This window comes from Aureococcus anophagefferens, assembly GCF_000186865.1.
Source record: "Aureococcus anophagefferens unplaced genomic scaffold AURANscaffold_65, whole genome shotgun sequence".
In the NCBI taxonomy this organism is placed as follows: domain Eukaryota; class Pelagophyceae; order Pelagomonadales; family Pelagomonadaceae; genus Aureococcus; species Aureococcus anophagefferens.
This window is the reverse complement of record NW_008705617.1, coordinates 37,853-63,624: the sequence shown is the minus strand read 5'-3', so window position 1 is coordinate 63,624 and position 25,772 is coordinate 37,853. Positions and strand designations below refer to the sequence as shown.

The 25,772-nt window shown below is 52.6% G+C and overlaps 4 protein-coding genes across 4 annotated transcripts in view; 2 read left to right on the top strand and 2 right to left on the bottom strand.

Moving 5' to 3' along the window:
* Window positions 1-1,910: 1,910 nt before the first annotated feature.
* On the bottom strand, window positions 1,911-4,572 carry AURANDRAFT_68108 (hypothetical protein; the record flags this gene model as incomplete). The annotated part of the gene is made up of 6 exons (XM_009043722.1): window positions 1,911-2,042; window positions 2,171-2,335; window positions 2,391-2,892; window positions 3,314-4,062; window positions 4,084-4,086; window positions 4,186-4,572. The coding sequence occupies 6 exons, from the start codon at window positions 4,570-4,572 to the stop codon at window positions 1,911-1,913; spliced, it is 1,938 nt and encodes a 645-aa protein (XP_009041970.1).
* Window positions 4,573-8,181: 3,609 nt separating this feature from the next.
* Window positions 8,182-8,685, top strand: AURANDRAFT_34166 (hypothetical protein; the record flags this gene model as incomplete). Its single annotated transcript, XM_009043729.1, has 1 exon — window positions 8,182-8,685. One exon carries the CDS (start codon window positions 8,182-8,184, stop codon window positions 8,683-8,685), a length of 504 nt encoding a protein of 167 aa, XP_009041977.1.
* A 1,381-nt stretch (window positions 8,686-10,066) lies between these two features.
* On the top strand, window positions 10,067-23,071 carry AURANDRAFT_55580 (hypothetical protein; the record flags this gene model as incomplete). The annotated part of the gene is made up of 22 exons (XM_009043730.1): window positions 10,067-11,621; window positions 11,773-12,474; window positions 12,561-12,698; window positions 12,765-12,827; window positions 12,892-13,145; window positions 13,193-13,258; window positions 13,331-13,352; window positions 13,459-13,561; window positions 13,715-13,875; window positions 13,923-14,326; window positions 14,569-14,637; window positions 14,723-14,908; window positions 14,931-15,011; window positions 15,048-15,543; window positions 15,647-15,838; window positions 15,895-15,910; window positions 16,047-16,445; window positions 16,595-18,799; window positions 18,892-18,896; window positions 18,978-19,509; window positions 19,592-20,002; window positions 20,065-23,071. The coding sequence occupies 22 exons, from the start codon at window positions 10,067-10,069 to the stop codon at window positions 22,832-22,834; spliced, it is 10,830 nt and encodes a 3,609-aa protein (XP_009041978.1).
* A 464-nt stretch (window positions 23,072-23,535) lies between these two features.
* AURANDRAFT_70445 (hypothetical protein) overlaps window positions 23,536-25,772 on the bottom strand; it is a gene marked incomplete at both ends in the record, with an annotated part of 8,263 nt that continues 6,026 nt past the window's right edge. The window contains 2 exons of the mRNA XM_009043721.1: window positions 23,536-24,226; window positions 24,278-24,928. Of these exons, the coding sequence (XP_009041969.1) occupies window positions 24,067-24,226; window positions 24,278-24,928 (811 nt within the window). The remainder of the gene's footprint in view (window positions 24,227-24,277; window positions 24,929-25,772) is intronic.

Below are 25,772 nucleotides of genomic sequence, written 5' to 3'. Positions count from 1 at the left end.
ATGCACGTTGACTGCGCCAATGCCGTGCGCCGGCGCCGGGCCGATGTACGGGACCGGCACGCCGCGCGGTCGAAAGCTCGAGTTCGGCCGCGTCGGGTCAAACGCGTACACGATCGACCCGAACGTCGTCAGTCCCGAGATGTCGGGATCTCGCTTCGTCAGGCAGAAGTGCGGACTCACGCCGCTTCCGGCGCGGACCCGCGCTTGGTTGCCGGCGCAGAACGTCACCATTGCGTATGGCCACAGAGACTCGGGCGCGCCGGCCGCCAGCAGATTCGCGCGGATGCCCTCCTTGACGAGTTTGATGGTGTTCTCTGCGCGGTTCTCGTGACTCTCGCGCGGCGTCATTTTGTGCATGTGCCGTTTGGCGCCCGGTACGCGCCCTTCGCCCACGGTGCCAGTGTGTTGTGTCCCGGTGCGCCGCTGTCGATCATGATCCGGTGGGGCCGCCGGCCGCGCTGCCGGTCCGTCGTCGCCGCGGCGCAGTCGACGGGTCCGCGAGCTCCCCCGGTGCTCCGGAGCTCTGTCCGCTGGCGGCGGTCCCTCGCGTCCTCGTGGCCCTGCGCGCCCTCGTCCGGCTCCGTGTTCGTGGACTCCTGCACGCCCTGCAGCTGGCTGCAGGCGTGCGTGCCAGCCCGGCCTGTGGCATCGACTCCGAGCTCGTCTTGGAGTCTGATGAGCCGCCGTTCGCGCCTGCTGAGCCTTGCTGCTCGCGTGTCGATCCATTCCGTGCTCGCGTACACCATCGCGTTCGCGACCGTGGCGCGCGAGGAGCGACGCGCGGCCGCCGCGCGGAACGCGATCATCGAGTGGTCGGATTGGACATCGGATTCCCATCCAACGCGTCGGACTCGTCTTAGAACGCGTCACTACGGGTGGTTCCTACGGAAGCCACGCTACTGGGGGACCCTCCGCAGAGCCGGAGCCTTATAGGCTAGGTTAAGGAGGAGGAGGATACGGTTGGCTCTGACTGGGCGGACTCTGAGGACCCCAGTTTCCGGTAGCTGGGACCAAAATACGGAGGTAGTTTCCCCTCGGCCTGACTCCTGACTAGGGTATGGTAATAATTAGTTAGTCGACCACTTTTCGACCCAGCCACTTTTCGAAAGTAAACTTCTACTAGTCTGCTAGGTTCACTTGGAGGTTAAAGTTGCGTTCCGACGATTGGAAGTGAAGCACCCGCCCTGCGCTGCCCTCTTCGTCCCTGCTGAGGTAATGGTTTTTCACTGTGCATGATACTTAGATGCACTATTCCCCACGTGATGTGCATGCCGTGCACTAGAAGCCATGATCCCGCCGTTTCACGGTCGCAGCGCTCCGACGCAAGAGAATACTCAGATTGCAACGGTCGCAGTTTCAAGCATAGCGCCGAAGCGACTTGAGATCGTAATAGGTCAGCGCATCGAGTGGAGGCCTGACCTCGCCGTACTGGCACCACCATTTCCCCGCGTTTCTTGTTTGGGTAATTTCACAAGCCAGGAGCTCAAGCCGGGTACCAAATTTGGTTTCACGTGCTAATTTCCGCGTCTTCTGTCCGATTTTCGAATACCATTTCTGTTCACAGATTCTCGGAACTGGGTCATTACAGGGTGGCACACTCACTTCGCCCTGGCGTATTCCAAAGTCTGTGGGTCGTGTCCTCCGCGGGTAAGTGTCACACAGATTCGGATTCATTTGCAGACAGCGATGATGACTTTAGTGATGAAGACTCACAAAACGGAACGAGCACATCCTGGAAATCCATTGTAGAGAAGGCGAGCTCGCCACGGCAGCTCTTGGAAACAGCTTACATACACAACACCAATCAATTAAAAGCTAAAACTGATGATTGTGAAAAATGTGACATTGCACAATCGGCGATTATTTGCCAGGGCCCCAGGGAGTTTGATGGGCTGGCCTTTGAGCATTTTCTACGTGCGCGCTGGGAACAGCACCCGCAGAAAAGCAGCGCCCCGTAGACGCACATCCGTGGCTGTACGTAGCGGCTGTACGTGTGGCGAGCGCAGTAAACCAGTCTCTAGTTGTTGGCAGCAGACTGAGGGCTAGGGCGCACTTACTAGGAAGCTACCCGAACTTGCCCAAATACCCTCCAGTCCAGTAGTAGGTTTCACGGCTGGATGTATATGGTGGTAGGTGGTCTAAACTCACTAACTCGTTACCGGGAACATACTGGACTGCCGTAAATGCAATTTCGGGTCCGCGAAGGGTTTCTGGAGGGGTTCTGGCACGTGGCTTTGGCTAAGGCGTGGGCGGCGCCTCGGAGGCCCCCCGCAGGGCGTGAGCGGCCGGGCGGTGTTGAGGTCCCCTTTGAAGGCAAGCGGCGGTGTTGAGGTACCTGTTGAAGTGCAGGGTGTGAGATGAAGCCCAAGTTGAAGCGGTGGTTATGTTACTGCTCCGGACCCGCTCCTCCAGAGAAACCCGTCTTTGGGTGGCAGCTGAATTTGTGCTCTGTTCCTTCGAGACGGGGGGCGACACCAGACCGCGACGCCGTCCAAGCGCGCGAGCACGGAAGCCTTACCCCCGCCAAATTGACGAGGGCGTTCCTTACCCGAGCCCTCGCGCGTGGGAAAAGGGCCGGGGAGATAGGACTCGGAGGACGTCCAGGTGGCGATGGTGACCGCGCGCGGGCAGTCGCTGCGGGCAGTGGGCTGTGCGCGCTCGAATCGATCTGGGAGGCGCATCTCGACCTCGGGGGTCGCCTTCTCGCGTCGGATCTGGTCCATGGGTCCGTCGGATCTGGTCCATGCGAGTCGTTCGAGGCCGCCGCACGAATGGTTCCGATCACAGCGCGGCCCAAGGCGCAGCGCTGCATTCGCCGACGTACTAGAGCGTTGTACTTGCCGATCGGCCGCACGTGGCGCCACGCCGGGGCCGCCACAGAGGCGTTCGAAGCTGTGCCGCCACTGGGAATCGCCGCTCCGGCGCCCGAGCGTTCGACGACACAGCCAATTCTCGCAAGCAGAGCGCCTCTGGAGTCACCCATGGGTACGACGTGTCCACCGCTGCCACCCTGGCTCCAGGCGTCGCGCTCCATGACCACGCGCGACGAGCCGGGCTGCCCTTCGAGGCGCTCCGGGCTGCTGGCTTGCCGTGGTGATACGTCGTTGTGGCAAGACTCCGCGTCGTCTTCAGAAAGTTTGTCAGTGGCGTTGTGATTTCAAGGCCTGCCAGCCGCACGACGTATCAACAACGGCAAGATGCCGGCGGATTCGAGTCCGACCAATGAAATGCTTGCATTTGATCGACTTTGTCGATTTTGGACGCCTCCGAGCGCTCCGACCGCGTCGGCAGACGCCCCCACAAACCCACTTACGCGCTCAGGACGCTCACATCAGCCCATACAGCGATTTGGCGACGCTCCTGGGCCTGCTGGGCTGAGTTTGAGGCCGGTGTCACCCCCCCTTCTTCGAGTGCAGAATGTGCATCCCCACAAGCCAAGAATTGCGCGTCGTGGGTTCGGATGAACGACGCGCGCTGATGTTCAAATTTGATGCAGGCAGGAAATACATCACATGCGCTTCTGCACACACCCCAATCACCATGAAGTCCGAGGCAGCCAGCTATGAATGTGTCGTGAGAGGAAACTAACACCAAGCAACATGTCAAATCTTCGCCGTACTGTGTCAAGGCGACATCTTCCCACTTCGCACTGCTCATCCGAAGCAAAGACTTGGCATGCGACATGACTCTCCTAATAGCAAGTTTGGTTGCAACATCAAAGGCCTCTAGAAGCAAAGTTCTCCTGCTCACTTCAAGACAACAAACTGCGACATCAGATAACACGAGTGGAGAGGCAGGCATCCGTGACGATGTCATCACCATGGCATAAATAGTTGAGCCACAATCGAGACGCGTGTCAGCAACAACCAGGACTCTCCAGACGTGACTTGGGCGCCCGCGCAGCTTTGGCCAGGCCCTAAGTATGATCATCCCATTGAAAAGATCGGCGGTCATTACACCACCACGTAAGTTTGCAAGGTCTGATATTAAGTTATAACATACAACCAACGCACGCGTGCGAATTGTCTGAGAAACTAGGTCTGTCAGATGCATCAGCGATATCTGGGTGAGGCTATGATATACCAACTGGAAAGGGGCTAAGTAATCTCCAGGCCAACAACGCGCCAGGTCGAGCTTCCATCGAAAGTCAGATGCCAGAGTCGCAATAACGATGAATTCGCGCACCGAGCTGATACACGCTGTAGCGCCACTCAACTCTGTCGTCAAAATTACGCCAGACTCCGGCAGCGCCTCGATTAGCGAACGCCTCACATGGCGCCGCATCTTTGCATTGATGATATTGAGCGTCGGCTCGCAGAATGAAATTCTCGCATAATTGGGAAGTGAAGAACGGCGTTCTACAAATATGCAGACATGAGTAATGCTTATGGCTCGTGTCGAGTAAGCATATTGCCTCGCATGTAGCATGAAAAATTTATCTCGCAAATGTCCAAGCCTGGTTTCTCCGGTTTGAGACTTGCAATGGATATTATTTGCTGCATTCAGAATTGATGTTGATGCGGCATACCGTGAGTCGAGAAGCCATCGCGTCACAGCCATTAGATAAACCATCTTTCCCCGGGACAAGCGAATCCATGCTGACAAGGCCTCTGGCGATTGATACAGAGAGCTCGATTCACACCTGCACGAACCGATCGCGCACAAGAGATTTGGCCGCAAGTTCAACATGATATCATACCATATATGGGGTTGCTCGGCGAGCGGTCATCATAGATCGACCGCGCGTGTGACGGTCATCGCCAGACTCGAATACAATGAACCTTCCATCATAGATACAGGACAATCCGAAGTAAAAACCGGTCTTTTTTATCGAAATTTGACGTCGAGGGATCCAAACAAATACCATGAGCGTAGAGATGGCCGCGAGTCCTCTCGATTTCGGCCCTATTCAGCGAGAAATCCGACTGCAAGAACGTGCTTGGGCGCGCGGGAAGTTTGAAATGTCCGAGACGAATCCGAAGTCGGGTGAAGACCTCGCAGAATAGGGCCCAGATTTGCCCAGCGTCCCGCGTTGCTAAAGTCCACTATAGGGAGTTTTCCCGGCCGACGTCGACGCGCGCCGCCAAAATTCGCTGAAGTTCAGCGTTTTTGATGAAATCTGCACTGCAAAACACCCCCCGCATCCCCGGGCCCCCGCGCCTCACGAGAGCGTTTCAAGCCCCGTCCAGCCGTCTTGTTGCATCTGAAAGGCGGCAACGCCGTCTTGGCAGCGCTACCATTCTTTGCCAAATTTCAAGAATTGCATTTACGGCAGTACAATATGTTTCCGGTAACGAGTTAGTGAGTTTAGACCACCTATCATCATCCAGCTAAATAAAACTGCTGGTTGTGGTGGTCCTCTCCCAGCTCGGCGCTTGCAGGAGTGTGGCTGAGGTGGCTGCGCCATCCAAGCGCGGTCCGTCGGCCTTCATTCTGGCATCTTTAATTGAAACTGAGCTCAACCTCCCCTTGAGGGAGGATCTTACTTGCTTCCTTTAGCTCAGGCTAGTGGGAGATACGAAAGGCCAAGTGGACGGAAACCAAGTAAAGTCCGTATCTTATTCATCCCCGCCTCATTCTAAAGGATTCATTCTAAAGGATTAACTGCGATGTTAGGAAGAGATGAGCTGCGGGCTGTGGCGAATCTTTATAGTGACATCAAAGCGACACGAACTCTGTCGCTAGCGGAGGATGCACAGATGACTCGAATTTTCAACACGCATATCCGTAAGTGAAGTAAAGCCGACCCTTAACAAGCTTGTTTCGGCTAACCTAGGTTTCGTTATGTCGCGGTTGGATGAACGAATATCAGCTCTGCCCCCAGAAGCAACTCTGGCGCGTCGAGCCGAGAGCTGCCTAGCAGAGCATGGTGCCTTTGACATATGCTTTCAAGGGGTGCGAGAGCTTGGATGTGAGATATTTGTCAAAACCTGAGATCCCCAGGCGATTGAGATGATGACAAAAACGGACATTTTAGGGGAGTCGCTGAAGGACCTTTGCGCCGCGCAAGCGAGACTTGTTCTAGATTTCACACTTGCTGTGCAGAAGGGTGAGAAGGTCTTCCTGGAGCGTTTGCAAACAGCAGAGATTAACAGAAACCTCCTATGTCAGCGAGCACACCACGCGGAGGCGGAAACTGCAGAATTACTGGAAGCTGCGCACGAGCTTGAACGGGAAGCAAACATTCACCACGGTGAGATGCTTAGATTACGGCGACAGCTGTATAAAGCACAAAGCTTCATACAAACTGAGGAGAGTGATCAAGGCAAGTTGCCCTACCAGCAACAGCCCTTGTTCTGCGTGTCCAAGAAGCTAAATCTCAAGTCTTTCCTCGAAACTGTTGACCAAATACGCGCGTTCAAGGCAAAGGCCGACGCGAAGGCCAGATCCTCAAGCAGTGATACTATGGAACAATGCATGTACTCGTTCCTTCGAGAACGGTATCGAACCCGCGCACAAAAGTACTGAGAGTTTCTCATTATTTCACGTAGATATGGACTGAAGTCATTAGTCGTTGACTCTGCTGCATCGATCCTCACGGCGGCCTATGAATATGGAACTGTTTCAATCGAAGCCGCTGCTTTCTCACTTGCCATCGACAGCGCAGCAAACAACACCTATTTTTCGCTGGTTACTTTTAGGACATAGCATCACTAGGTTATAAATAATAGAGCAAACGAAGAAATCTTGTGCATCTTAGACCAAATTAAGGCTAGTGTGATACCACTCATCTGTGTCAACATCAAGGCGACCCATGCGGGGAATCCAGAGTTGTTCTCCTCGATTTCAAGCTGGGATAAGACTCAGCAAGGCGTTCTTAAAGATGCTGAATGGAGATGGGTGGTTGACCAAATCTATGACCGAGGTGATGCCAAGTGTATCTGCAGGCTGGTGCAGTTCGAGGTGAAACGCAGCAAGTCTCAAGTGCTCAGATTTGATACATTCACCCAGCTGCTTCTCTCGTATCAACTTTCCAAACATCAAAGATTTATCCAACCTCTCGTCTCATCTCGTGTCCAGCGTCCTTTTGGAGCTGCAAGTGCCAAAACGAATGTGCACTAGGTACGGCATTTTGGAGTAAGTGACATCAACGGGGATGGCGTCATTACTACGCGAGCCATCTATGACATTGCCCTGGATCTTGGGAGGGACCACGAGGCGGCCGCCTTGCTTGCGAAGGAAGCCGAAGAATGTACCCTCAATGCAAACAAATGTAACCTCTCAACTGCCATTGCAATCTTCCAGGCGACACTTTTTGATCATCAAATTAAGTCTGTCACTGATCAGAGAAATATGCTGCTACGAAGCTACACTAAATGAACCCTTGGTCAAGCGCGAGGCATCGCCAGCAGCTTCGCCAACAGCCCGCCGAGTGCTAGCATGCTAGCATGCTAGCAACGCCGCCTCCTAGCGAGATAGCAAACTAAAGGGCCCGCCTGAGGAGTGGCCCGACCGCGGGTTGCAGACCCGCCGGTCCTGAGTAAAGTCCTGCGAGGTTCCCGCGGGGTCCCGCGGGCGTCCCGGCGGTAGGAATCTCATTATCTCTCTAATATAAAGGAACTTTACCCTCAGCCCTGACTCTGGGACTAGGGTATGGTAATAATTAGGCAGACTCCCTACTCTAGCCCGGGGGCTAATGGGATCGGAGTAGAGAGTTTTCTCTAGTTAGAGGAATATGAGAGTATCCCGGACTCCGGCGGGGCCCTAGACCCTGCTGCTAGGCATTTTTGTTTCGTGTTGGGGCCGGGCCCAACTCGCGTCGCCTATGGGGCGCGGTTACTCTTTCTTAACTAGTTCACTGTGGGCCCATAATCAGCCGGTTAAGGGCAGTCTAAGTGGGTGCTAGAACTGACTTGAGAAGCTTGAGCCTCTGAGAAGGCTACTCCGAGTCTCGTAGACTCGGGCACGGTACCGCACAGACAAACTGCCAGCGGAGTTCTTATAATGTACGAAGACGGGGAAGGGAGGAGAGTATCACAGGAGCCTGTAATCCTAGTTGGGATATTGGTCGCTCATTATTTGTTCTCCACCTCCAGAGGCTTGCAAGCAATTCCGTCTTCCCTTTTAAGGGCTTAGCTAGATCTAAGCTTAATTTCCAATAATTATTAAGTGGACGGGAAGGAAGGGCGCAGGGGCGTTAATCTATGTCATGTCAAGAAGTCGATTTTGAAGAGTTTTGCGATGGTTCTGACGGAAAATTCTGCGGCGAAAATTCAATGGAAACGCCCGCGTTGTCTTGCAAGTAATGATGACCCTACAAATATTCCGTGCGCGCGCTCGGGCCACACGCTCTCCGTCATTGGTAACACAGGTTTCTTGTTTGGTGGACTGAGTAATGGGCCTATTGGTGAAAAGGTAGCGCGGCCCCTCGACGAGCTACATATCCTCAGGATGGGCAAGTCCGAATTAGAGTGGTGTATACTGCAACTGCCAGAAGATACACGTCCCCTGGCACGGTGGCGTCATTCTGCCTGCGTGTTTGACGGCACACAAATTATCATTTTTGGCGGGTATCATACGGCATCATTGAGACTCTCAGATGTCTGGGTTTTCAACACCGTGGCGATGGAGTGGCAACAGCCCCATTCCACTCAAGGTCCAGGTTTCATGGCCAACGGCAGCCATCCCCAAGCTACTACTTGGCCAGGTTTGCTTTTTCTTCCAACGTGGAGGACGAATCAATAATTCTATTAGGTCTTCCTGCTCCTCGGGGTGGTCATACAGCTACTTTTATCGGTCGTTCGATGTTCGTGTTTGGAGGTTACGGCGGGCATGGTGCCTTTTTGGAGTCCGACTGCGCTTTTGAGCTGACTATCCAATGATCCGACCGCTGTCCATCGATTTTGATTTCTCAGGTTATGCACGACGCGACCTCGATGATCTTCACTGCCTGGACGTCGATCGCTGGGCATGGTCCAGAGTGTCGGCCAAGGGCCGTGGGCCTGACAGACGCTCTGGTCACCAAGCGTGCGCAGTTGAGACTTCTTTGTTTGTTTTCGGGGGTTGGAACGCCTCGCAACAATTCGATGATCTCCACATACTCGACAACGGCCTCGATCCACCTGTGTGGTCCTACGTCGAGAATTCCCTCCCCGCTCCCCGCTGGAACTTTGCTGCCTGTTCGGTCATGGCAATTCCCTCGTGGAAAGTATTTGCGTATGGTGGCCTTGAAGGACCGTTGGATGACAGTAAGAATCGACAGGGCATCCCCTATGGTAACGTTTCCGTACTCGATGCAGGCCTAAACCGATGGAGTTACCCCGAAGTCGGGGGCGATGATCAGCCCAAACCCCGCGGTGATACTGTCCTCGCTTATGATAGCAAGTCATCTAAACTCGTCCTCTTTGGTGGGTGGGCGAATGAGTGGCTTGGTGACGTATTCACGCTCGATGTCGCTCACGTTGTTGGTCCGCCGTATGCAATTATGGACCTTCATCCTAGCATTGGGCCTGTAACCGGGTCCACGCCTTTGCAAATCACAGGGATAGACTTTGTGAACACGAAGGACGTCATTGTGCGATTTTCTTCAAAAAGAGGGACGGTGGACGTACAGGGTGAGTTCATCAGCAGCACACAACTTGTTTGTGCAACGCCGGACTTTAGTTCCTATCCTGCCGGTGAAGTCGAGGTTCGTGTCGCGTTGAATAACGATAGCTTCACCACCACGTCGCAAGTTTATACTTTTTTTGCTGTGACAAATGCACACCAGTCTCTAATTTTTGGTCCAGGATTGCTCAGTGGCGGTGCCTGTAACGAAGAGACTATGTTTGTCATCCAAGCGCGGGATAACTTAAACATGAATCGAACAACGGGAGGTGATGAATTCAACATACTTATCCGCATGCTGGGCGGCGGTGAAGACGGTGAAGATATCCAGCTGCGCAGTGGCGTGCAACTGCGCGACCGGGATGACGGAACCTATCATGTAAGCTTTACTGCCCCGTCGCCTGGATCATATGCTATCGAAGTTGAATTTCTTGGGACGTTCGGCGGCCCTGCGGGTCCTGTGCGAGGTAGTGGAGTTATCCCACGTTTTGAAGAATTTGTTCCTAGATCGAACAATGCCATGACAGGCAAGCTTGTGGCCGCGGCCCTGCAGCGAGACATCGAATCTCTCGCTAGTTTTGTGAAAACTGTTGGACAGGGGGTTCGTGCAAAACCTCGAGACGATAGTTGGACCGATTTACAGAATCGGAATGCGCTTGTTTCAGTCAAAGAGCATCTCAACATGGTTCATGATAAAAAAGCTGAAACCGATCTCTTGATAGATCGCATGGATTGCATTCTTTCGTACTTGAAGGCACAGGGTATTAACAATGGACCGCAAGAAAAAGTCCTGGAATCGCACCGCACATCCTGGGACGAATCTCAACGAGAAGCACCATCTATCGCCCTGAAGATAGCCCCCCTAGTCAAAGCACAGGGTGCCAGAACAAAGAGCGACATCCAGAGTTATGAGGCGACAGTGCGAAAGTTTCTTGAAGAGGTTGACTCAGCACCATTCAGAGTGTACGCTACTGGTGTCACTAAGGCTCTGGAACTTTTAGCTACTATGACGGACGGTTACGAGAAAGAGGAGATCCGGTGCAAGGATATGATCCACCTCGCTAACATGTTCGAGTGTCCAGCCGACATTGCTGCTTCTACTGATTTGCTCAGCTCGGCTGGAAACACACTGAGCAATTATCGGGGCCTCTGGGCGTGTGCTGGCGAGTGCAGTGCCTATATTGAGGAGGCTAGTGAGCTTACGTGGGAAGATCTCGATGCCAACGGACTGGAGGAAAATGCTAAACTGATATTAACCAAGGTGAAGCAACAGCCTCTCGTGGTAAAAGATTCCGACGCCTATCGTGGCTTAGAACGTTCTTCTAAAGAGTTTTTAATGACCTGCCCGCTTGTAGCTAGCTTGCGGCAGCCAACCATGCGCGAGCGTCACTGGGACGAGCTAAGAAGAATCACAGGTGAGCGAGGCGCAGAGTTATCCATGCCGAGTGCCGTCGTGGGATTGAAGCTGCGAAATCTTTTGAGCCTGGATCTTCATCTCCAGGCGACTGCGGTTGGCGATATAACTGACAAGGCAGCCCGCGAGGCAGCGCATGAAGAAACGCTTCGAGGACTCTCTGCTACATGGGATGCGGTCTGTTTCAAAATGACATACTATAAGCAGACAGACGTACCGTTATTAAAAATAGCAGAAGAAGATACCGATCAACTCGAGTCTGATCAACTAGCCTTGCAAGGCATGGTCGCAAGCCGATATGATTACTTCAAGCCCCAGGCTGTTGAATGGCAGCGAGCCCTGGTGGCGGTATCTGATGTTGTTCAAATGCTCGCTGATATACAGCGGACTTGGTCCTACCTAGAGCCGCTCTTCATCGGGTCCGACGAAGTAAAACGTGAGCTTCCAGAAGAAGCGGTGCGTTTTGCATCGATAGACCAACAGGTACGGACGATCCTCAAAAATATGGCCGAAATTCGGAATGTCAAGCAAGCCTGCCAACAATCGGGCCTCTTGCAACGTCTCGAAAGTATGAACACGGACCAAGATGTCTGTAAGAAGGCCCTGGCCGACTTTTTGGCGGGGAAGCGTCGCATCTTCCCTCGGTATGTCGTCGACGTCTGTATTAGTGTAAAATGAATGCACCCCCCCTTGTTATCTCTCAGCTTCCACATCTCCGCGCTTTGTCTGTAGGTTTTACTTCACCAGCAAATCCCGAGTGTTCCATGCTGCTTTTGTGACCTTGAAATACGTCAATGGTAATGTATGTGCAGGTGAAGCGGACCTGCTAGACATTCTTTCAAATGGGTCTTCCCCTCACAAAGTAATGCGACATATAGATAAGGTGCTTCTCGCAACAGCCCGGCTGCAACTCGAGAACGTCCCAGATAGTCGGCCTCGTGCCACTATCTTCGTGTCTGGTATTGGAGAGGAACAAGTCGATTTTGAACCTGCCGTGCCACTGGAGGGCAAGGTAGAAGTCTATTTACAAACCATCCTCACAGCACAGGTGGAGACTCTTCAGAAGAATCTCGAGAGATCACGCAAGAGATACCCTCTGCGACCACGAACTGAGTGGTTTCTGGATGCAAATGCAGACGGCCAATCTTCGGATCCGGCTCAAATTGCGCTTTTGGTAGCGGGAATTCAGTCAGTTCTAGGAGTAGAAGATGCAATGGACTCGATCGAGCAAGGCGAGGCTAACGCCCTGCAAGTGTATGCAGATAGACAACGGCAGGATCTTGTCGACCTGGTGAGGTTGACACAAACAAACCTCAAGGGCGGTGAGCGCCAGCGTGTCATGTGTCTGATCACCATGGATGCACACACACGCGATGTGCTTGGCAAATTACTGAGGGAAAAGGCCCTCCGAAAAAGTGAGTTTCAGTGGCAATCGCAGCTAAAACAACGTTTTGTCGAGAAGGAAGAAGCCGGTCTCGTGGTGGCTCTAACTGAAGTGCATGTTTGCGACGCACGTACATGCGGAGTTGCCTTCAAGGCGGGCAGTGTGTAGCACCTCTTTCCGAAAGGCTGTTCTCATGATTCTCAAATAACATCGCAGGCTTCGACTATGGTCTGGAGTATCTCGGTAACGGTTCTCGGCTCGTAGTTACCCCTCTGACGGACCGCTTTTATGTGACCGCAACGCAAGCTCTCCATCTAAAAATGGGATGCGCCCCGGCTGGACCTGCAGGAACTGGTGAGTGTCTGGAGGGAACAGGCTCCTGTCTTGGAGATGGCGCGTCACCAAGCTGAGCTCATTCAGGTAAAACCGAGACGACAAAAGATCTTGCATCGGCCCTGGGGAAATGTTGCTACGTGTTCAATTGTGAGCCACATGGAACAGCGACTGAAGATTTCTGCCTGGAAACATAACAGCTTTTTATCCCTAGGCTCGCCAGAAATGGATTATCAATCCCTTGGTAATATCTTCAAAGGCTTAGCTGCCAGTGGCTCATGGGGTTGCTTTGATGAATTCAATCGACTTATCCCCGAGGTTCTATCCGTGTGCACCGTGCAGTTCAAGGCAGTTTGTGATGGCACTGCACGTTATGATAACGATCAGCTAACAACGCACCACGTCATTATAGAGGGTGATCAAGTTAATCTTGATCCAACTTGCGGAGCGTTTATAACAATGAATCCTGTACGTTCTTGGTTCCTGCACTACACTTGCCCATGCCTGCTTTGTAGGGTTACTTGGGTCGGTCGGAGCTGCCCGAAGGCCTGAAGGCACTTTTCCGTCCCATGACAGTAATGGTAATCGCGTGTGTCCTCCGCGGGTTGACCTGCCATGCTTGTAAATGCAATGTAATGAATGTAAATATCTAGGTACCGGATCTTGTTCTTATTTGCGATCATCTGTGTCTGCAAAGCCTCCAAATCATGGCTTCTTGGTTATCTTATCATCTTTATCAATCTCCAAGCTAGCAGATCATCATTGATATGACTGATCTCAGGTGAGAATATGCTCATGGCCGAGGGCTATGTCGCAGCCCGAAGTCTCGCATCTAAATTTTACGGCCTGTATTCACTACTCCGTGACTTACTTTCTAAACAGTCGTAACCGGGCAACGTCTAGTATCGTGTTTGTTTCCCTGGGAGTGGAAGTTTACTTACAAGCCATGCAGTACAGCCAGTCTCATCCTTACTCTTTTAGTTCAAAATATTAGTTCAAAATATTTGATTCCTTAAAACCTATTGTTTGTCAAACAGGCATTATGATTGGGGTCTGCGTGCGGTGAAATCGGTCCTCGTGGTAGCAGGCCACCTCAAGAGAGCTGAACCAGGGCTGCCGGAGGAACAGCTGCTCATGCGCGCACTTCGTGATTTTAATATACCTAAGATTGTTCAGCAAGATGAGGTCGTATTTTTTGGTGGGTTGAATAACGATGATAAAATCCCGGACCAAGGCATGCTGTAGGCTTGCTGAATGACCTATTCCCTGGTGTAGATCCTCCAAGAGTGGTGGATGTAAGTCTCACCCGATGCATTATAAAAGCCACCGAAGATTCCGGTCTTTGGCCTGACCAACAATTCACGCTCAAAGTTGCACAACTCGATGAGCTCTTGGCGATTAGACACTGCGTTTTTGTCATGGGACCGGCAGGTGCTGGAAAGTCAACATGTTGGAAGACGCTGTCCCGCGCACGAGGCAACAAGGATCCACAGCGCAAAGTTCGGGTCGCCCACCTAAATCCCAAAGTGCTGCCCACTGAAGATTTATATGGTCACATTGCACTCCAATCACGTGAGTGGAAAGACGGTCTCCTGAGCTCGATCATGCGAGACCTCGGCCAAATAGAAGATGACAAGCCCAAATGGTACGTGAGCCTCCCGCCAGCTCCTTTCTCACATAAGCTCTCCTTGACCTTCTTAGGATAGTTCTCGATGGTGCGTTGCTGCGTGTCCTTCCAAATTAATTTGCTTGCAAGCTTTTTGCCACTATTGTCGCCTTATTCGATTCATCGCGATTTAAAATTGAATCCTGTTTCACTATCCTTTTGGTCTCCGCCTGCAGATTTCCCATTGCCGGATGTTTGCCCATCCCCATTTTGACGCGCCGCGAGACTGCCTCGGCTTTCGTAGGCGATCTCGATGCTAATTGGATTGAGTCCATGAACTCAGCAAGTTACAGTGTCTGCTTCATGTTTCCAGCTATGGTAAAGGTCTATTCAACATCCGCCCAGCAAAGAAAGCGGCTAAACAAGCAAGCCTGCTCAGGTTATGGATGACAACAAAATGCTCACCCTGGCCTCGAATGAGCGCATCCCCTTGAAGCCGCACATGCGCATGCTCTTTGAGATCCGAGATCTTCGCTTTGCCACACCAGCGACGGTTAGTCGTGCGGGAATCATCTACATTAGCACCGACGACGGCAGTTTGTGGCACTCCATAATTGCCTCATGGGTACAATCGCAGCCCGAAGAAGTATACTCGGATCAAAGTAAGGCGGCAAGTCTCGGAGCGCGCAAAAAAAGCACATGCCTCTAGAGGTGAATGGGCCCCCGAGGTTGAGGATTGCCCCGCCACATAGGTCATTACTGAGCTCTTTCAAAAATATGTGCGTGTCACCTTGGAATATTTGCATCAGAATGTTAAAGCTGTCGTGCCCGTTGAAGATATGGCGCTAATATCCGGGCTTCTGCAGATGTTGGAAGGGGTAGTAGTTTCTGAGATTGCCAATGACAAGTTCAAATTAGAAACGACATTTGTTTTCTGCGCTGTGTGGGCGTTCGGCTCCGCTCTAACTATGACAGATGACGGGTCCGATAACAAGAAACTTTTCAGCGACTGGTGGAAGAGTCAGTTTAAGCAAGTCCGGCTCCCGACGCGAGACACAGTCTTTGACTACTGGCTCGAACCGGCCTCGAACAAGTTCGAACCTTGGCGCCAAAGCCCTTCGTTTCACACTGTCGAGTTCGACTCCCGAATCATGAAAATGGACCAAGTGACGGTACCTACTACTGAAACAGCAAGTATATCCCACTGGATGGACTTGCTCGTGCGCCGACGTCGGCCGATCTTGCTTGCAGGCCCTAGTGGTCCTTTTAGATAGCACTGCGATATTGCAGGCCGCGCCTTGCATCCTAATCCAACCCTTTAGCCTGCAATTCCTCGTGTATACAAAGATTCCTTGCATGATAGGCACTGGCAAGACCCAGCTTATTGCCGGGATGCTACGTGAGCTCCCCCCCGCTGAGTTCATTAGTATTGGCATCAATTTAAACTATTACAGTACCGCAACTGTTTTGCTCGGTTCGCTGGAAGCACCCCTGCAAAAGCGCACTGGGTCGACCTTCGGGCCTCCAGGTTCAACACGCCTCATTTACTTCATCGGTGCGTTCCCGACCGAAAATCTAATTGTTACAAGCCCCCCCCCCCCACGCGCGCAGATGATTTGAATTTGCCGTAAGTAGCTTGTTCGACGAGAAAAAAGAGTGTTTACTTGTCATCTGGTGTGGTTCTGCTTGTTTACCTTATATATGAAGCTAGCAGTCAAATGCCAAACATAGCGGGCAAGAATATATTGTGATTCAAAAAACAGGCAGCTCGACAAGTACGACACGCAGTCCGCGATTGCTTTGATGCGCCAGCACCTTGACTATGCCAGCTGGTACGACCCAAACAAGCTCACCCTGAAAACTGTCGTCGATTGCCAATACGTTGCGTGTATGAACCCAACAGCTGGTTCGTTTCTGGTCAACCCAAGGCTCCAGCGACACTTTTCAACGTTCGCAGTGGGCATGCCCAGTGCGACGAGCCTTTTGACAATATTCCAAACATTCTTGGATGGTCATTTGAAGAACGAAGGATTTCCCGCTGCCGTTTGTAATTTGGCGTCAAATCTCATTAAGGGGGCGCTTGCTGTTCAAAAAGAGGTTCACGACAGCTTTCGGAAAACTGCAAAAAATTTTCACTATGAGTACTGTCGCCTCGTCCAACTGTCGTGACCCCACGCGTTTGTAAGTCTATCATTCACAGGTTCAACGTGTGCGAATCTGCGTACATTCTCGTGTAGTCTTCTATTGAATTAAACCAAAAAGTCGTTATCGCCATCGAGCTTCTTTATTCTAACGTCATGCGATGACACAGGCGACATCTGGCAAGCGTGTTTCGAGGTCTGCTCCTCGCGCGTCCTCAAGTTGCCCAGTTTGACATGCCTGAACGACTCGTGTTCTTGTGGGTTCATGAATCTGAACGTACATACGGCGATCGACTTGTTTGCGAAGCTGACCTCTCGCGATTCAAATATATCCTCCAGACATCAGCCAAAAAAGCGTTTCCGACTATCGGAACGGCTCATTTCTTTGGCGAGCAGGCGGCTGCTCTCGGTTCTACACCACTTTGCTTTTGTCACGTCAGAGATAGTGCGACTCTTGACGAACCGGCCTACGGAATGGTAGAGGACACGAAAGTCTTGCGTAACTGCTTCGAACGCGCCCTGAACGAATACAATGAATTTCATCCTACGATGGACCTGGTCCTGTTTCGAGATGCTCTTTTGCACGTGGCCCGCATCACGCGTGTGGTACTCCAGCCTGCGGGACATGCTCTGCTCGTTGGCGTGGGTGGTAGCGGCAAGCAGAGTCTTGCTCGTCTCGCGGCGCATGTATGTAACCATGTGCTGATGCGCATTTGTATCACATCGACTTATGGCCTCGGGGAATTCAAAATGGACCTGCAGAATATGTTTGCGCGTGCAGGCATCAAGCAGGAGGGCGTAGTGTTTCTGTTCACTGATTCGCAGGTGACAAACGAAAGGTTTCTCGTCTACCTCAATGACCTCCTCGCATCGGGAAATATCCCTGAGCTGTACAGCAAAGACGAGAGAGACAATGTTTCGTCGCTTGTCGAAGGAAAGGCGAAGGCGGCTGGCGTTTCAACAGACGCGGCAGCCTGCTGGCAATTTTTTCTCGCACAAGTTCGTGCAAATCTCCATGTGGTGATCTGCTTCTCGCCCGTGGGTCCTGATTTTGGAACGTATGCAAAGCGATTTCCCGCCCTGGTGAACTGCACGACAATTGACTGGTTCCAGCCGTGGCCAACCGACGCTCTGGAATCAGTCGCAGAAAAGCAACTCTCCGAGATAGAGTTCAAGTCCCCGGTACTGCGTGCCGCTATTGAGAAATTCATGCCTTTGAGTTTCGAGATGGCAAGCCAAGCTGCTGCTCGCTACCAGCTAGAGGAGGGAAGGTTCGTGTATTTGACACCGAAGAGCTATCTCGAGATGCTCGGACTTTATCAGACTTTACTCCATCGTCGACGTGAAGAAAACACGACTGCAACCGTGCGCCTCGAGAACGGCATCTCGCGCCTAAGGGATGCGGCTTCTGCTGTTGGCACTCTTGAGCAAGAACTTACAATCATGGTCCAGGCCGCTGATGAGAAACGCGAACACAGCGAAGCAATTGCGGCTCGAGTCGCATCAGAGAAGATGGTCGTTGAGCGTGAGACTGATAAGGCGAATGAAGAAGCCGGCAAGGTAGCAACAATTCAAGCTGAGGTGCAACGTCAAAATGAAGACGCGGAACGTGATTTGGTTGCGGCAGAACCGGCAATCCAAGCGGCGACTGCTGCGCTTGATACGTTGGATCGAAGAGACCTCGGCAGTTGTAAGACAATGGCGACGCCGCCCAAGGGTGTTGGCGACGTGTTCAGCGCTGTCTGCGTCTTACTCGCTGGAATCAACCAGAGCGTGCTGGTGCAACGTAGCGGGAAAGTCAAGGACAAAGACCGAAGCTGGGACGCATGCAAAAAATCATTGCTTGGCAATGTCAATGGACTTCTTGACGAGCTCAAGAAATTTAAGAGTCTAATAGACCAGGATTGTGTTCCCAAGGTCAATTTTCAGGAAGTACGGCCATATCTTTTACTGGAGCACTTCAATGAAGAAGCCATGAACAAAAAGAACTCAGCAGCTGCTGGTCTTGTAGGTTGGGTAAAAAACATAGTCACCTACTACGATATCTGGCTTGATGTCGAACCAAAGCGCACGAAGGTTGTAGAATCGACTCGGCAATTGGAGAGCGCAAATGCGGAGCTTGCCGTTGTGCGGGAACGAGTCGATGAGCTTCAGGCGCAGCTTGACCAGCTAACGGCGGAGTATGAGCAAGCAGAGACCGACAAGCGAGAGGCAGTGGACACTGCCGAGCGAGGCCAACTCAAATTGGAATTGGCACAGCGCCTGATCAATGCGCTTGGGTCTGAAGAAGTGAGGTGGGTAAATGGGGTTGAGCGCCTTCGATTCGAGCAAGAGCCTCTTGTCGGAGATGCATTGGTGGCTGCCGCGTTCATTTCGTATTTCCAAGCGTCTAAGTTGAAATCCCCCCCCCCCCACCCTTCCCTGAGCATCTGACGGGGCATACACAACATGTGCACCCGCAATTGAGCTTAGGTATTGCGAAACGCAGTGCGATGGACAAAATTTGCACTTAGACATGACAATGTCCACGTATATTCATAGCACTCGACTTAGGTGGTCCGTTCAATAAGGCATTTCGCAACGCGCTCCTAGAAGAATCCTGGACGCCGTATCTTCGGTCAGCTGTCGCCGGGGGAGCTGTGCCCATGCGCCAGCTCGATACTACGACTACTGTCGTGACGCTCATTGCAGCGGAAGCAGAGGTAGCAGGATGGAACACGGAAGGGCTACCTCGTGATCCTGTGTCGTCGGAAAATGGCGCGATAGTGACGAGCTCTAAGCGCTGGCCGCTCATGATCGACCCGCAACTCCAGGGGGTTGCGTGGATCAAGACACGCGAGGTCGGTCGTTTGCGCGTGCAGCGGCTCGGCCAGTCTGAGCTTTTGCCTGGCCTACGTGCAGCCATGGCGGGAGGAACATCAGTTCTCATCGAGAATATGGGGGAGCGCGTAGATGCCGTCCTGTTGCCGGTATTACAAAGGGCCGTACTCAAGAAAAGTGGCCGCGAGTTCATTGCCCTTGGAGATGATGAAACTGAGTATACTCAGGGCTTTCGACTTATTCTTCACACGAAACTCTCAAATCCGTGACAAACCAGTGTACGCTAGTTAGGGTTGCAGCTTTGTAACTCATGTGTTGCTCCTAATTAAATAAATAGTTGCATCCAGGCACTATCCCCCGGAGCTACAAGCCGAATTGACTCTCGTAAACTTTACTGTGACCCCTCTTGGGCTCGAAGATCAGTTGTTAAGCCTCGTGATCCGCAAGGAGCGACCTGATCTTGCTGCTAGAAAGGCAGCGGTAATACACCAGGGAAATGAGTTTAAGGTCAGAATCAAACAGCTCGAAGACGATATTCTTGTCAAGTTGAGCACAGCGGAGGGCGATATTACCGAAGACCGCGCACTCATTGAAGGCCTGGAAAGTGCCAAACAGCAAAGTTTGGATGCATCCGCACGGCTCGAAGAAGGGAAACAGATAACTACGTCTATAAATGAGACGGCCGAGCGCTACCGTGGGGTTGCCAAGCGTGGAGCCACAATTTTCTTTTTAATGAACTCCTTGCATCGCATCCATACGTGCTTGGCTGAGCTACCTTTGTCGCAGAACCTCGGTCGCCCGATCACCCCACCTGTCATAGGTATTACATCTACAGTTTGAATGCATTTGTTGTGATGTTTCAGCACGGCATCGAGCTTGTTCACGAAGCTGAGCGGAAAGCGAAAGTGGCAAAAAAGCCTAAGACCATGCTTTCCAAGCTCAAGGCCGCGACTACGAAGATAATCCAGATGCAAAGATTCAATTGGAACGAAGATTTACTTCGACAGTCCTCCTTAGCAGGGCAGCAAGATCTTCTCGCGCTGAGCACTCAAATGCTGCAAAAGAAAAACATTGAAGAAAAGAACGACCTCTCTCCGGATGAATTCGAGAAGCGCTGTGCGAGTCTTGCGATTTCTATTACTACCGTCCTTTTTAGATACATCGAGCGTGGAGTCTTTGCTCGCGACCAACTCACAGTGGCCACGCTTCTTGCATTTGCGGTGGCGGACACATCGGGGAACCTGAACACGGCTCAGCTACTTCGCTTGCTTTCTCCCAAAGAGGCTCTAGAACCCGCAGGTATGGCGGAAGACGTCGCAGCTTGGCTTCCTGAAAGAATCTGGGCACAATTAAAGGGGCTTGAAGATGGAGCCGCAGACGGTCTTGGTCTGGATGCACTTGCAGACCTGGGAGACCAGGTGAACAGTGAACCTGACGAGTGGCACGACTGGTATGAGCACTCAGAACCTGAAACGCAACCATTCCCGGGAAACTTGAAATCGCTGTCTGGTTTGGCGCGCCTTCTCATACTTCGCGCCATGCGAACCGACAGAATACCCGCAGCACTTCGAGCCTACGTAGCAAATCAGCTTGGTCCTTCCTTCTCGCAGCCTCAAGCGTTTAACATGCTAAGCGCATATATGGAAAGTTCAGCGTCAACGCCTATTTTCTTTGTGTTGTTCCCAGGTGTTGACCCAACTCCCTGGGTAGAGTCACTCGGATTTGGCTTCGACATAAGCGTTCAAAAAGGCACACTGAGCAATATTTCCATGGGTCAAGGTCAAGAAACTCCCGCAGAAGCAACACTTGATCGAATGGCGAGACAGGGCGGCTGGGTTATGCTTCAAAATATACAGTTGATGGAGTCGTGGCTACCAAAGCTGGAACGTAAACTCGAGCTTGCAAGTGAGACGGCCGCCATGAATTTCCGCTGCTTCCTCAGCGCAGAACCTCCCCCACTTCCGCATCTTTCTAATCTCCCCGAGAGCCTGTTGCAAACCTGCATCAAAGTTGCTAATGAGGCCCCGGCAGATCTCAAGTCAAATTTGCAGCGTGCGTGGGCATGCTTTTCTCAAGACCAACTTGATGCATGCCACCACACAGCCGAGTTCCGTCGATGCTTGTTTGGGCTTAGTTTTTTCCATGCTCTTATTCTTGGCCGTCGCAGATTTGGACAACAGGGCTGGAGCCGTTCATATGGTTTCAATACAGGTGATCTTAAGATTTGTGCCAATGTGCTGACCAGTTACATGGACAAAGCACCGGAAGGGAGTGACGGACGGGGTGTCTCAGTGCCATGGGATGATCTTCGATACATTTTCGGCGAAATTATGTACGGCGGTCACATAACCGACTTCTGGGATCGCCGGACGAACGTTTCCTACTTGTCTGCGCTGTTCAACGAACAATTACTCAAGCCCGGGGCGGAACTTGCGCCAGGATTCCCCTCTGCCAGTGGAACATTAGATCATCAGGGTTATGTTGCCCACATAGACCAGTCACTACCCTCTGAGACTCCCGTCCTTTTTGGGCTGCACCCAAATGCAGAAATTGGATACCTGACTTCCACTGCCGAGAGTATTTTGGGGATAGTGCTGCGCCTGCGTCAAGGTGGGGCCGCTACCGTCGACAACCGCGGTGAGAATGGTGGTGGTGTGGGAGAGGTCCTAGATTCGCTAGAGCAGAGACTACCGGGTCGGTTTAATTTGCCATCCGTTCAAGACAAGGCAAAGCCGCTCTTGACCGAGCCTCTGGCTCCGTATGTCGTCGTCGCTACGCAGGAAGTGGTGCGGATGAACAGTCTTGTAGAAGAAATTGCACGCAGCCTTGGCGAGCTGCGCAAGGGACTAAACGGACAGCTGAACATGTCCCAGCAGATGGAAGACCTGGCCTCCGCCCTATCTCTGAATGAAGTGCCTGGGCGCAATCCATTTCATTTGGCATCGTGGGAGAAGCTTGCCTGGCCAAGCAGGAAAAACCTACAACACTGGTTTCATGACTTGGAGCAACGTATAGAACAACTCGTCACTTGGGAGGCAAAGCTTGAATTGCCCACTTCTTTGTGGCTGGCCCTGTTCAACCCCACTGCCTTTCTGACTGCGATACAGCAGGTAGTTGCTCGGAAGAAGAATCTTCCACTCGACAACATGACGACGGAAACAAATGTTACGACATACCGCCGCCCAGATGATCTGGAGGTCCTCGTGGACAAGAGACCACCTGACGGGGCTTTTATCCATGGCCTGTACATGCAAGGCGCTCGATGGATGCCCGTCGATGAAGCAAGCTCGGCGGGCCATGTTAAGTCTGTCTCTGGCGTTGAATGTGCTGGTGTAATTGTAGAGAGCCGCTCCAAAGAACTTCTGCCCAAAATGCCAGTGTTGTATATCAAGGCGGTCTCCGTTGAACTGAATTGGGAACCAACTTCGATTGGATACCTGAGACCTGATATATACAATTGCCCCTGCTACTCTACCAGCTTCCGTGGTCCTACATATGTATTCCTTGCGACATTGGATACCAAAGAGGCCGCTCTAAAATGGGTTGTTGCCGGGGTTGCCTTGCTGTTGAGTACGGACGAACATATCTGATTTCGATGGTTGCCTGTGGGTAGCCCTAGCAAGCCCAATGGTGCTCACAGCTGACGAGCCACAGATTCAGGAAGTTTGGGTCATATCATCCATGTATAGCGCAGTACCATCACCACATGTGCATCCGGCCCATCATGGCAGTCGTCTGGCGTTGCTTGCTCGGTGGGCTCCAGATGGCTGCATGCCTTAATTCGAGCATGGTAGAGCGCCAAACAAGGCCGAAAGCACAGCGACCATAGGGCTGTCCGATACCGTAGGAAGAGCTAGGCAGTACCCTTGGCCGAAGGCGCCCCCCTCTTGATAAAGCGGCGAATATCGCTCTCAGAACGCGAGTGTGATTAAAGCACATAGAGAGTTTCTGTCCACTCGCTTCGTCGCGTTCATGGCCAGTAAGAAATATATAGATCCAAAGCTTACCCTAGTTCCTTACCAAACTGAGGATTTGCGTTGTGCTCGGCACGATGTGTTTCTGGTTTTGGGGTGACGATGATCCACGCCGCTTCGGCGCTTCGGGGACTTCATTGCACTTCAACGTACTGTCACACAGTGTGTTCAAACGCGGCCGTTTGTGGTGCTCCATCGCGCGCTCGTTGCCTTTAAAACAGCATCTTGCGACTTTCAGGGAGCTTAAAGGGCAGTTTACTAGGGCGAGGCAGCGGGGGAAATTGAAATCGCAAAATCCTGAGGGATTTGGGGTATTTCGGGTCCGCGGAAGAGTTCTAGAAGGGTTCTGGAGGGCTTCTGGAGGGCTCCGGCTTCTGGGGGGCTCCTGGAGGGCTTCTGGCACGTGGCTTGGGGCGGGTCGCGCACTCTAAGGCGTGGGCGGCGCGTCAGAGGTCCGCCGCAAGGCGTGAGCGGCGGTGTTGAGGTCCCTTTTGAAGGGCAGGCGGCTGTGTTGAGGTCCCTGTTGAAGTGCAGGGTTTGAGGTTGAGGTCCAAGTTGAAGCGGCGTTTAGCACATCCCACCGGCGGGATATGTTACAATGGGCAGGTGCTTGGACTATAAAGCCCCCCCCCCCCACACTGTTTTTCTGTCGTGGTAGAGGCGCGATCAAATTAGCTTCATAGCGCCCAGAGCCTTCCAGCGGAGTCTCCTGGTCGACGACCACCTCAAGTTGAGAGCATAAGTCAAAACAAGGTGTTGAGAGCACAGAATGTCAAATGACATGGTGATGCGGAGTGGTACTGCAATCTTGTTTCGTGAAACTGCTACAGGGGTCTATCTGGTCTTCGTTATTCAAGAAGAACGCGCCAGATAACTGTAAAGACGATGGACTGGAGGCCGTTTGCCAATATGCGAGTGGAAAGCCCACGAGTGAACAGGGCTCTAGGACCATCTCTCTGGGTTATCTCCTTGATCAACTCGACATATGTAGAGTCTATACCTGCACATCTGTTCGATCTAGGCATTTCGCTGTTGATTGAAATTTGAGCGACCGAAGACTGCTTCGTGGTCTTTATTACGCGAACAGGATTGGATGCGACATCAGAAACTAAAGAAGAGAAGAAGCCAATCAATACAAGGCGGACCGAGTTGTACAAGGCCCGATCATGCTTCGGGTAGAGGCTGTTTAGAATGTTAAAAGTTAAGAACCAAGGATAGTGGCCTACTAGTGTCGAAGCTGCCATTGCATAAGCGCCAGTATAGAGTACCGAAGGGTTGCGATGCTTGAATGCACGCCGTATAACAGCGTCGAACCCAACGCGTCCATCCACCTGTGACACCGTCTTGAGCGTGTCAATTGGCATAATCAAACATCGATAAATGGCGGTGAGGAGGGAACCTATAAAAGTTACCACATAGACAGGATATGCACCTAACCCAAATAAGTCTGCATCACGGAGCCCGAGCACTAATGTGTTCGCAGCAGCAGAACCAAATCGAGATAGCGGTCCCTGCACGATAGCGAATGGGAGTCCACGATATAAACGGCGGATGCCACCCTCACCCCAAAGAAGGGGCAGTACTGTCCGCAAGTTTCCACCATGACGATATTGATAATTCATTGCTGTTCGCAGCCACATGAAGGTCAGCACCTGCGCAACGCCCGCAACGGATCCGGTCAAGCCGCCCGCAAAGGCTTTCTCCAGTGACCTTCTCAATACACACTTCGGTAGGTCCACGCCCCCTCCACGCATCGTGTGTGTGAAAAGATGCAATCGTCGCACACTGAACTGTGGACAACGATTAGCTCGAGCCCTAATCGCCATCTGCAGGTGTGTTTCTCGGCTGGTGCAACAGGTTGCCAACATCGATATTAGGACCATTCTCTTCATCGCGACCATTCTTCACCGGCCGCAAGCACTACGATAGATCAACAAGCAAAGGCCACGGGCCCGGGCTGGCGGCCGATCGGGATCGCAGGTGCGGCGCCGCCTACTAGAGCAGCTACAACTCGAGAACATACAGCTGTACTAGTCTACTCTCAGTAGAGTATTGGGGGAGAAGCATGGAGAGCCTCTCTTTGCATTTGGCTGCCGCGCGGCATTCAACGGGGCTATGGTCACGGGCTAGTACGCCTGAAAGCCGGGAACGTCCTCTCTCCGAAACTGTGCGCCGTGACCATAGCCCCGTTTGCGTTCGATTTTTAGGCGCACGCGAAGTCGCTGCTTTTCGACATGCTCTCTGACCGCCAGAGCAGCACTTTTTGGGCTTCGGGCAGCGTGCTGGCTGGCGCGGAGGCTCGGGGTACACGTCTGGTGCCCTCGGGCTGCTCAGTTGCTGGCTTGGCTCGAAGGACGTGCGACACGCGCGCGTGGCCGCGCGGCCGCGCGCGACGCGGTTTCAGCCCGAACATGTCAGATCGACTTCCTCGGCTCCTCTGGGCCAGCCCTTGTGGCAGGGCGCTCGCGGGTCGATGGCGGACGCTGCTGCGCGGGGCTGCCCGGGCCGCTCACAGGCCGGGGGAGGGGCGTCGCGTCGGTCAAATCGGTCGTCC